Source organism: Pteropus medius, unplaced genomic scaffold, assembly GCF_902729225.1.
Source record: "Pteropus medius unplaced genomic scaffold, Ma_sr-lr_union100, whole genome shotgun sequence".
Taxonomy (NCBI): Eukaryota; Metazoa; Chordata; class Mammalia; order Chiroptera; family Pteropodidae; genus Pteropus; species Pteropus medius.
In genome coordinates this window covers 3,658,918-3,671,503 of record NW_024342471.1, presented here as the reverse complement: position 1 = coordinate 3,671,503, position 12,586 = coordinate 3,658,918, and the positions used below count along the sequence as shown (strand labels likewise).

General features: G+C 40.3%; 1 protein-coding gene and 1 non-coding gene across 3 annotated transcripts in view; both read right to left on the bottom strand.

Moving 5' to 3' along the window:
* DNAAF9 (dynein axonemal assembly factor 9) overlaps window positions 1-12,586 on the bottom strand; it is a 113,155-nt gene that overhangs the window by 8,698 nt on the left and 91,871 nt on the right. For both annotated transcript variants that reach the window (XM_039863852.1, XM_039863853.1), the window contains 3 exons: window positions 11,564-11,601; window positions 3,070-3,205; window positions 872-958 (listed from right to left, as the gene is read on the bottom strand). In XM_039863852.1, coding sequence (XP_039719786.1) covers window positions 872-958; window positions 3,070-3,205; window positions 11,564-11,601 — 261 coding nt within the window. The remainder of the gene's footprint in view (window positions 1-871; window positions 959-3,069; window positions 3,206-11,563; window positions 11,602-12,586) is intronic.
* LOC120604236 (5S ribosomal RNA) lies at window positions 4,861-4,979 on the bottom strand. The gene has a single exon (XR_005653272.1). It is a non-coding gene; the product is annotated as a 5S ribosomal RNA (ribosomal RNA).

Sequence of the window (12,586 nt, the reverse complement as noted above, 5' to 3'; positions counted from 1 at the left end):
TGGAGAATGGGTGCTTCTCTAGGCACCAGGCGCAGATGACAGGAGTCTCAGGCCCAGGCCCAAAGGTGTGGGCAGCAAAAGCGTCAATAGCTGCAGCCACTGGAGAGGAGGGTGTCACCCCAGAAGCTTAATGTTTCTTTTTAGCTAAGATATAATTGTCTTGTTCAGGCAAAAGGAATGATCTACTTACCTACTTTTTAAGCAAGTACGATGTCACTCAAAGTATGATGTGACTAAAAGGCTGAATTTTACATTTTATTTAATTTATCCATTTACATTTTATTAAAGAGCCACATGTGGCTAGTGGTCACCGTACTGGAGAGCACAGTCTTAGAACCATGTGTGTAACTGCTCGTGTGCTGTTGGTATTAGTATGATTACAAAGCGCTGTGTACTCTTTCCTTTTCCTCTCCTCTCTGGAGGAGAGGTTCACAGGCTGGGAAGCTGCCAGCAGAGAATAAACATCCCCTGGGCCACATCAGCAGGGAACCTACCTGTCAGGTGGGAACCCTAGAGGATTGACTGTATCAGCAGGAGTGACTCTCTCACCTGAGAAGGTTATAACTCCTTGGTTCCATGTCAGCCACCTCGCCCTCATTAGAGGCCAGAGGAAACACAGGCTACCTACCGTTCTGCCTGGTGCCCACAGAATGTCTCCCTAAGGGTCAATATCCAGCAAGACTCCCAATCTGGAGCCCAAGATGTGGAGCATTGGGCTCTTGGCAGGGCCAGCAGTTGGACATGGCAGGCTGCTCCAGCTGCCAGTCAGCCTCATAGAGTACACCTGGTATTTTCACTTTTTTTTTTCTTTCTATAAATAAATCACTGAGTTTACAAAGAAATCTTAGCTCCTTTCAATGATGATACTTGCCAGCCAGGGTATATTAGATATCGAGATCGTAGCATCTGAGGACTTGAAAAACTATTTTCTGAGAGAATCAGCTCAATGTCTTCATTCCTTTGAAAACATATGGAAAAAGCCAAGTTAATTAGGGCTATCGCTCTTAATGGGAACATTTTGCTTCCTCTCTCCACTGTCCCCATACATACATATAAGCACATATGCATACACTGTATTAATTATTTTACCCCTAAATACTTCAGAATGCATCTCCTAAGAACAAGGACATTCTCTTACAGAACCACAACAGGATTATCACACCGAGGAATTTAACTGTGGACCAGCAGCACTGGTACCACCTGGGAGCTCATCAGAAATGCAGAATCTCAGGCTCCGTTCCAGATCCAATGAATCAGAACCCTCATTTTAATAAAATCCCCAAGAGATTCATATGTACATTAAAGTTGAAAAAGTATTGATCTTGTATACACATATTTTCAAATATTCTCCCTTTTTGTGTGTGTGTGGGGGTGGGGCAAGAATCCAATCAAGGATCACTCACTGAATTTACAATCTTTATTTGGAATCCTTTAATCTGGAACAATTCCTCCAACTTAATTTTTGTTTCTCATGGTGCTGACATATTTGAAGAAGAGTACATGCCGGCTGTCTTGCGTCCTACAACCTGAATATGTCTGGTTTCCTCATGATTAGATTCAGTTGAACATTTTTGGCAAGATTAATCCCCAGGTGATGTTGTGGATGTTGTGTCCTTCCCACAGCATTACTTGACTGAGTTACATGATGTGTTTGTCCCATTAGTGGTCTCGATAAATATAATTATTTGGTCAATGTCATGTCTGTAAGACCTCCACATTGTGAAGGTACTTTCCTTTTTTAGTTAAGTAGGAAGCAGTCTGTGGAATGATATTCTGAGTGAATCTCTTTTTCCCCAACAATCTGACACCCACTGCTTTTAGCATCCACTGATGATTCTTGCCTAAGTTACACTAAAGATTACAAAATGGTGACTTTCTAGTTCTAAAAATCCTTATTTGTTTGCATTCTTCAGTTAAAAGAGATTTACTTTCCTGCCCCTCCTTACGTTTTTAGTATCACCATGGACTCATTTTATTCTATGTGCTACAATCCATTAGTATTATTGTTCTCTCCTATGCTCAAGTTGTTCCAAATTTGGCTAATGAGAGCTCCTTAAGCTAGCTCCTGTATCCTGTATTCTGACATATCTCCATTAATCTTTGCTTTTTTGGCATAAAATGTACCATACTCATCTTTTACTTTCCCTACACCAGACCTGCAATCAGCCAATTTTCTAAGGAGTCCTGATACCTTATAGTGAATTGGTACTTAGAAACCAAGATCTAGAGGTAGGGGTGTTTATTGCTATTGTGGTATTAGTATTTTTGTTCCCTTTCAGTGGAAAGAGCTCGGAAATATACTTTTTTTTTTTTTTTTTAAATAATGAATTTACATAGAATCCCCGAATTCAGATCTAACATTTATAGGGTTTTCTCTCACTCTTCCCATTTCATATTTTTAATCTCCCTTCTCTAACCAGTGTTGTGGTTAGAATCAGGATTCCAACAGAGGATTATGTTCGAAAGTTCTTGAATTAATTATTTTGTCTGTGTGTGGCTGTTATTACTCCGATATACAGATAGATTCATTTTTTGTTTGTATTTAGTTTTTTTCCCTCCTTGTTGATTTAATTTTTAAATATGTAAAATATTTTCATTGCTCAAGTCAAAACTATATAAAATGTATACACCTTTTCAGTGTCCTACTGAACAAACAGAATTACTATATGACCAGACATTTTTCCTTTATACATACAGATACATACAAAGCCACCAATTCTCAATTTTTAGTTTGTAATTTGGACCTACGTCCATGAAGTAAAAAGATAATTTCTCTATGTTCTCTATGTCATTTTTCTTACATCTTAACACAAGAACATTGAGAAAGTTGTGACTTCCATCCTTAACGGATGACTATGTGAACCTATCAAAACAAAATAGCTCAAACAGTACAGGATACCAACACATGGGATCCTCTCAGTGATTTTTACACAGCATCAAAAGCACTTCTATAAATGCTCAGGTCTTAGATACACAGTGGAAAGACCCTATGGAGCATAGCCAGAGGGTATCTGCTATATCTGAGAAAGTGCCTGGTCCTAAGGGGTAAAATGAACTTGATAACGTTACCTGGTGACAATCCCATTTTCTGCAAGAATGAAGGCTGCAGTAGGATTGGCAGCCCTGATGAGGCTCTGAAGCTGAATAAGGAGAGGGTGTCTCTGCTCTGTGGTGTGACTGGTGAATACCACATTACTCACCAGGCCTGGGGAATAAAAACAAAAATGGTTTAGCCTTCCAAGTCCTGATTGGGGCTGAGGGCTCACACAAAAGTGGGCCCTTGCTCCCTCCCCTGATCGTCCCTTCCAGCAGTCCCCTTGTACAGACACCCCTGACAGAACATCATTCTGTTCCCTATTCTGCTACTGCCTCCTCTTGGAGTGAACAGCCTCAATTCTGTAGCTGCCTCACTTCCTAATCTCCTCTTATCTCCTTAATTCTGCTTTCCAGCTGACATCTCGAATATTTTCATCAAAGGGCTCTTCCCACATCCCCTGTAGTTAACCTTATCAAGAACTAGCGCAAAAGACCTTCACCAGTTCAGACCATAGACATTTACAAGGCACTAACCATGTCAGGTGCTAACCAGTAGATTCTCAGAGTTTACAGGTGAGAAAGAGTCACACACGTAAATCCAAAATTGCAAGGTAAGTGCCAACATAGATATTCACATAGTGATACCATAAGGAAGAGTGGCCCATGTAACGAAAGGCTGTGGAGTGGGCCACAACCACTCCCAACCTTTCTGTGAAAATATAAAAGTAAAATACGTAACACAACAAAAGAATTTGGAAATCAGGGAAGTTACCACATTCCACTGTACCAACACAATTTTAATACTTTTTTCATATTCATTCCTATTTTTACACAGTTATGATCAGAGCATAGATACCATTTCTGCTATAAGAACATTTGCATTTTTGTTATTTATTTTTATTTTTTAATATTGTGAAAATTTCAAACATACACAAAAATAGAAAAAGAAGTATAATGAACTCTTATGTGTCCATCACAGGACTCAAGAATTATCAACACATGGCTAACCGTATTTCTTCCATACCATGCCCTAGCCATTCCCCCTTTCCCTTCCTCCACACTGGGTGATTTTGAAGCCAATCCCAGACATTCTATTATTTCATTCAAAAATATTTCAGTAGCTAGCTCCACAGGACTCTTAAAAATTAATGATTAACAATAAATTCTTTAATATGAAAAGTATAGTCTGTGTTCAAATTTGTCTCATGAATATTTTAATTTTTTTGAATGAGAACCTCACTGATGCCTCTCATAATTTTCTTTCCATCGATAGTGTCTCCTTATTCCCATGTATTTGTTGAAAAATTATATTCTGTAATTTACTCCCAGTTTGAATTTTGCTGATTGCATCCCCACAGTGTTGCTTAACACACTAGCTAGAACTTTTTAAAGATCTTTTATAGATTTAATTTTTCATTGTAAATTACTTTTAAAAAATTCTTTTTCTAACTTAAGCTGAATGCTTAATTCATCATTTTAGAAAGTTATTTCTTGTTTAGTAATGTAGTAACTTAAGGGTGTGTGCTTTCTTTTGAATTATTTGGTATAGAAATATTCAAGACAGGTTGTAGATGGTGTCTTTTATCATTAAAAATTGTCTTTTTTAGACTCAATTTTTTTGCCTTGAATTTAACCTTGCTGTTAATATTATTGCCTTTCTTTTTATCTGAATTTCTCTGTTATATCTTTGTCTATTTTTTCATTATCATCCTTATTTTTATTTTTTAATTTTTTTAGGCGAGGTAACCCTTGGTTGACTTCACAGATTGCAAGGACCTTGTCAGCCTACAATCCCTTAATCTCTTATTTTTTAAAAAAATTTTACGCCTACAGCATCTGGTCTTCCTAAGTGGTCTTCCATCCAAGTACTAACCAGGCCTGACCCTGCTTAGCTTCCGAGATCAGACGGGATCGGGCTTTTTCAGGGTAGCATGGCCGTAGACCATCCTTATTTAGTTTTAGATGCTTCTCTTGTATAGAGCATTGTATAAATAGGTTTTGTTTTTTGGTTTAATGCTCTTGTATAGAGCATTGTATAAATAGGTTTTGTTTTTTGGTTTAATGTTTTTTGTTTTTTACATGTTTATGCCATTTATAATACTTTGGTTCTGTCACCTTGTTTATATTGGATCCTGATTTAATTTTTCATTTTTTTTTTTTTAGCTTTAGTGGTATGATCTTTGCATTGTCTTCTATTTTCTTCTGATAAGTGGTGGGCTTACAGTCTGTTTTTAAGTTCTTATGGTAGCCATCCTATCTTTTTTTTAATAATAGATCTAAATCACTGTTTCTTATAATGTCACCTTTAGACGACGCCTACTGACTTTTCGATATGACAGATGGGGAAACTGGTACACCTTTAAGTTCTTCCCACTTCACTATCACATTCTGGTTGTGAATGTTTATTTGGTTATCACATTAATTATTTCAGTTCTTCTAGTGAATACTTTATATCTTTAAAAACTATAACTCATCTTTACAACTTGATTTAACAGCTTTAAACTTTATTGATCTCCCGTTTTGGAAGATGTAGACAGAGTATTTCTCTTATTGCCTCCTAATTTTTTGTTAAATATAATTTCATTTATGTTTTTAGATTTTCAACATTTATATTCTATTTTGTAATAGGATTCTCACAGGTGTTATCAATTCTATACCTAAAATTCAATGCTCATGATCAATCTTTTTACTAGTAGAGACTAACTTTATAAATGATTAGTTCTATAAGTGAATATCTCTGAATTATGGAGACTTCATTCAGCTTTCCTAAGTAACCTTATAATTGTAGGACCCTGAATACATGAATTGTACAGACGACTCTGTACTAATAATATTTACTTCAGTCAAGTGTTTAGTTTAAAAAAAAAAAAAAGCTCTATTTAGTTTTCGAGGTCAAAACTCAATGCACAGAGAAGGGTTCATAGAGAAAAGAAATTCCCTTCTTCCCTAGCCACCTAGTTCCCTCTCCTGGAGGCAACTACGTATCAGAATCTCATGTCTTCTTCTATAGATGTGCTGAGTATAGATTTACAAGTAAATGTGTGTGTGTGTAATTTTTCTCCCATAAACAGTGGCATACTACGCTGTTCTGTGTAGTGGCATCTCATACTTTTTTTTTTTTTTTTTTTTTTTTTGGTGTGCTCTTTATCTTTTGATTTTGGTAAAGCTTACTTCTTCCTTAAAACCTTCCCTGACGCCTAGCATCTCAGTCCGCTTCTCATACCATACTGCTCTCGCTCCTCCAAACTACAAAAGCTCCCTGGAATAACATAGGTGGTGTTTAAAACATAGGATATATCCTTCTTTATCTTCATATATGTGAAAAGACAACAGGATGTAAAGATTAAAGCATGGGTTTTAGAGCCAGGCAAATCTGGATTTGAATTTGGGACTCCACTAATTAATAATGAGTGACATCAGGCAAATTGTTCAATTTTTTCTCTGAGTCCAAATGTCCTCCTGTTAGATAGATGGGAAGAATAACACCTATGTCCAGGTTATCAGTAAAATGCTTATCACAGGGCCTACAGATACTGAGAACTCATTAAATGAAACCTATCCCCACCGCCACTACCACTACTATCACACTGTCAGCTGAGGATCAGCCTGAGATGAGACTTGTACATGTTCATGGAAGGGCCTGAACTGATCCATTCCTCAGGCACACAGAGATGGCTGTAGCATGTGGGCCTCAGCCACAGCAACCAGCAGGAAGCCAAGTCATGTTATTTCCACCAGTCCAGGCTGCTGAGTCCATGGTTTGGATGAGCAGCCATCAATAGTTTAAGGCAACTTCCAGGATCCTTGGCCCCTGCTTTTAGTTTGAGGCAGAAGTTAGTGATACTTCCTTCCCCTCACCACTAATACTTATGAGAAAAATGTTCCAAAATGCTAAAGACATATAACTTCATAAATAATCTGGATGCACCCCAATCATGACCAGGGAAGAGGAATCAGAAGCTCCACACCAATGGTTGTGTATTACAATGGGGAAAAGGCACACACACAGGCTATGTAGGGACCCTGGGACTGTAGACATCAAGAGTTTAGAGCCTGCCTGCTAAGCTCAGAGCCTGCCTCCCAAGTGGATGCTTCCTGCTTATAGACCGTTTGGAGATCTATTGATTCCTTGGTTCTCAGACACAGGTCCTACTCGGCTCAGGTTATTGGTTAGTGCTTAGCTATTAACTACCTTAGGCAGGTACAGCCCATTTGCCTCTGAACAGTTTCCTGAGAGATTGCTAAAGATTCAAAGGTAAGTTTCCTCAATGGCTTCCCCTGACTTCCAAGCTCCATCTCCTCCGGTCCCCTTGGTGAAAATCCACACTGACTGCCCAGTTCTGCAAATCTGGGCTGTGGAGGTACCTGAGTCCTCCTCTTGGCCTTGTGAGTGCTAAACAGCTCTTGGAGTCATCAACCACTTTCAATCCCTGCTACCATTCACCTAGTTCAGACCACCACTCTTTTTTATTAGATCACTGCTCATTCTCTCCACTTCCAGGCTTCCTTTACTACAATTTCATTCTCCCTACTGTAGTCAGAGTAATTTTTCAAAAAAGAAAATCTTATTATATCACTTCTCAACTTGAAATGTTTCAATGCATTCCTATTACACTTTGGCTAGTATCTTATCTTCTTGGCCTGCCTGACCTATGTGTCATGTCACACTTCCTCAATGCCCTGGGCATTCTCTGGTCACCGTCAGGCCTTTCATTCTTGCTGTTCCTTCTGCCAGAAACCATCTTTCCACTTTTTATTGGCTCAACTTCTTTTTCAGGGCATAGACAGTTTGAATAGAATCACTACCAGAAGACTTTGCTAATGCCCCAGGGCTGGGTTAGAGCAGGCATTGGATAAAGATGTGCTGAATAAATGAACAAATGAATCAAGTGCAATAAAAGATGCATGCCATTTGACCTCCGAGGCAGCTGCTATGCTGTGGGGCACCTACATGCCAAAATTTCTCCCACATAAAAGTCTGAGCAAATCCCATTCATCAGACAGGCATCTGAAAAGGTTTCTAAGGCTTACTGGTGTATATATGTTTTGGTACAAAAAAGTATTTAGTACAAAGTTTCTTCCTCTCTCCTCCTCTGAGCCCCAGTTCTCTTCCCCAGAGGCAACCACTGATAACCAGATTTGGGTATGCTTCCTCAGATAGTCTATGCATATACAAGTATATAGGAATACACAGAATCACATTTCTTAAAAGATTCCATCACATTCAAAACCCCTGTCCTCAAGGTTTCCATGTAGGATCTAGTTCTGGTAATAGCACATGACTTAGAAATTCAAATGGAGATTATGTTAGCATTTTGTTTATTCTATTTTAAAAGGTTCCTCACATGCCCTTTCTGTTCGGAAGCTGTAACATTAGGATGAACCATCCTCAGCCAGAATGTTAGGGATGCCTCCTAATGAAGGTGACACTGATGGTGTCCATACTCCCGTTCCCATTTAGGAAGGTCACTCTGGAGGCTGGGGGAGGTGGAGGGGACAGGAAAGACAGCCTGGTGAGCCTAATGCCAGAACCCCTTGCCCTGGTGCAGCCACAGGAAGTGATTGGGGCTTCTGGAAACTGACTGAGGCAAGGTGAGGAGGCCAGGCCCAGAATGTGGCACAGTGGGGAAGCAGACAGGGTTGTCTAAGGCTCAGCACATTCCAGAGATGGCAGATACGTGAGTCGGATCCTGCAAGAGGATGGTGAGATTCCCAGGGGTGGAAGACAAGAATAGCTGTGATGTATCTTGCAATGAGGAGCCAGGAAAAGTTGAGTGAAGACCTATAGGCCTTAGGGCTCTGTTTAGTATACTCTTGGGCAAAAGAAACTGGAGTCAAAGTAGTGCAAACATGCCAACCTAAAGAGAGAACAGCAGGGTCACAAACACAGGCCTGGCCTGCCCAGAAGAAGGTTGGGGTCTTGGTTGCTGACATCTTGCCCAATGTACTGTCTGCCTCACAAATACTGTGTAGACAAATCCTGTGAGCCTGGGATTCTAGGTCAAGAACTGGACATAGAAAAGGGGCTTTTCTTTATAAGGAAACAAGCAAAAGGATTATCCCAAGCATTCCTTAGGCCAGCTATGCAAACTGCCACCAGCCAAGAGGAAATGCCATCTGTGAGGCAGGTACAGCAGTTATCTGGAGGCCACGGTGGGCGGTTTCATCTTGCTTGGCCCAGCTTCCTTCTGCTTTGTATCTGAGTGGATAACCAGATTTGGCCAAGGTTTCACCAGTCTGTGCTGTGAGTAAGTAGGTGGCATGGCCTGACCTACTCTCAACAGTGGAGGAACATCTCTGAGGTCTGTCTAACCATCCCAGTCTGGGCTAAAGGCTTCCAGCAGCCCAAGAAAAAACAAAGATCACTTCTTTAATCTATCTATAGCTACTTCTAAAAGCAGGGCATGATTGTAAAATATCTCTGCTCTGCTTTCAAGCTAGCACTGTAATGAGCCTTTCTAGTTGTTTAAACACCGAGATTATTTCCTAATCCTTAGATTTCTGTAATACACATTATCTTGAGGCTGCAATATAGTCCTTTTCTCATTGTAAAATAATCCTTTGTTGTAAAAGCAATAAATCAGGAAGCCTGACTCATCTACAGAATTAAAGAAAGGCAATATGCTCTCTCAGGACGTGGAGTTGTTTGTCTACTGGTGGCAGATCCCACCTCCAAGTGAGCCGCCAAATCTTTGACCCTTGAACAATATGGAAGTTAGGGGTGTTACAGCCAAAAACCTACATGTAACTTCTGATTCCCCAAACACCTAACAGCCTACAGTTGACCAAAAGCCTTACTGGTAACATAAATAGTCAATTAACACCTATTTTGTATGTTATATGTACTAAATACTGTATTCTTATAATGAAGTAGAGAAAAGGTTAAGAAAACCAAGAGAAAAATATGTTTATAGTATTTATTGAAAAAAAAAAATCCACATATAAATGGACCTGCTCAGTTCAAACCCGTATTATTCAAGGATCGGCTGTACTTGCTTTTTATCTGCTTCCTCCTCAGACAGCCCATACCCCTGGTGAGCCATGTTAGACCAGTCCAAAGGGTCCCCTGAGCCCAGATGCAAGGGAAAGATATTTGTCAAGGCACTGTCACTCCACAAGCCCCTCAGAGTTTAGAAAACAGCACATATAGCCTCCAAGGTATCTGTCCTAGCTTTATAAAAGCACAGAATTTGACACAAGTTGCCTTTGAACACTGAGTCGGGAGACAGTATTAATGAAATATGTCTACAAAGTGGCAGAGAGAATGCAGTTGGTTTTTTAATATCAGCCCAGATTCATGGACAGTGAAAACAAATCACATCTCCAAGACTCTTTGCCAGGGCAGCCTGACCACCTGTGCTATATGTGCAAAAGAAGCAGAGGGGCACCGAGGGAGAAAGTGCCAAGGAGACAAGGTACAGTTTGAGGGCGATAATGTGATGGACAGGAGTTGACTATAACCCACACCACCCTTGGCTTTGACCATGATTTCCAAACATGTATCTGAGGACCAGATAGCTTTCCTTGGTTATCTCCTATGTTTTTCCCTATGCATTCTATTTCAAGGACAGGTACCGCCAACCTTCCTAATCTCTTAAGCTAGAAACCTAGGAGTCATCCCAGATACCTCCAACTCCTGACCCACATCTAGTCTGTCATCAGATCCTGCAGACCCAAACTTCAGAAAATCTCCTTAATCTACCTAAAGTGTGTACTGTGGGAGGACCCATCCAACTCTGCTTCTGGGGTGCAGTGCCTGGAAAACAACAGGGGCCTTTAAAAGCTGGACTCGAGAATCCTGGTGCAGCGGTCCAACATACACATTCCTTCCTCCAGTGACCCGGCCTCTTGCTCTGTGCAGCACCCAGCTCAGCTGTTTCCTAAGACAGCGGCTCTGGCATGCTCTGTTGTCTCTGCTCCCTGTGGACTGGCAGTGGGTTCAGCAGGGAAAACTGTGCTGAGGACACCGAGTTATTTTCTTCTGTCTCAATTCTACTTGCTGGGCTGGCTCAGGAAGCCCAGATCCCAGGTCTTCTGACAACAATAAACATTTTATCACCACTGCAGGAAATTTAGAATTTATTCTGGGTCCCCAGACACCATATCTAATATGACTAAAAAGTGCTGCTTTCAGGGTTGCCAGATGGTAGGACAATGTAAGGTTGAGTATAACCTACAGAATGGGTAAATTTTTCTAAATGTTACCAAGGAGGTATGGAAAATCCCAGTGTATGTAGCGAGGGATTAAGGGAGAAGGTCCTACTGTGCCACAGTTTGCACTTGTAGCACTGGAGCATCAAGATCTTGATGATCCAGGGCAGATTTAATACCAGCTCAGGAGAGGTGTTGCCATGGCGATTCGTCATCATTCAGACAAATTCTGGAAGAAATATGCCTATCAAATATGATAAAAGTAAAAGAGATCAAAGTTTTCCCTGGACCAATTTTGGATGTTTTAACTTTTAGAATGTAGGTGGGAGCATGAATTTGAAAGGCGTGCAAATGGGAAGTAAAACACATTGCTTACCTTGTGAACACTGGTCAAGACATTTAGGAAAGAGAAACCTAGGGAGGAAAAAAGAGAACTATTTTAACATCATTAATGTCAGAGTTGTCATTGATTATTTCCCACAACAAATGTGAATATCACTGATATCCAAGATGACTTACTCAGTGGGGCAAGCGGCAGGCAGTAACGAGTATTAAGGATAGCCAAAGTTACGTTAGAGGTTTTCACAGCTTTGGACCAAAGCTCCTTAAGCCAGGAACCCCATAGAAGTCCCTAAGTGGCTAACTCTTGGTGGAATGTTGAAGAGGGGATATTGGAGCAAGGCCAGTCTCTAGACTATAGAAAACAGAGAAAGAGAGTTTTGTTTTGTTTTGTTTAAATATGTATTTATAAAGAGATATGTACTGACCTTATTATAGTAAAGGGGAAATTTCAAGGGAAAAGTAAGGGAATTACATTCACCTAACTCTGCCAGGGGCCTTCAGTGCCAAAGTTGCCATGCTTCCCCTTATGTGTACACTAGAATGCCAGTTTCCCTTTAACAACATTCTGGGTTTTAACAGTAAATGAGAAGCAAGAAACTGACTGATTGGATCGCAACTGAAGTGGGTGAGGGTGACTGATCTAAACTGTGAAATAGTTAATAACTGTAGCTCTGTAGGAAGTTCCACAGAAAAACTCATATTCTCAATGCTTTAAAACTAAAAGATCATAGTAATCTCAGGGAAGAAAGACAAAACTAATGAGAATAGCTGTCTTTTGTCAAGTTCTTACTATGGGGTAGGGCACCATGCAAGTGGTTTACATCTACAATCTTGGTCTGTCCTCACAACCACCCTGTGCCTTGAGTATGTAAAAGCTGAGAAGAGTGGGTTTAGGATGAATAGGCAGTCTTAAGCACTTTGCCCAAGACCTCACATGAAGCTAGGAAAGTGGGAAGACTTATGCAGGGACCCAGGTCTGCTTGGCACCACAGAGCTCCTGTGTTTTCTTTCCCTGCAACTGATATGCTTACTGAAACCATATTTCTGAATTGTTGCT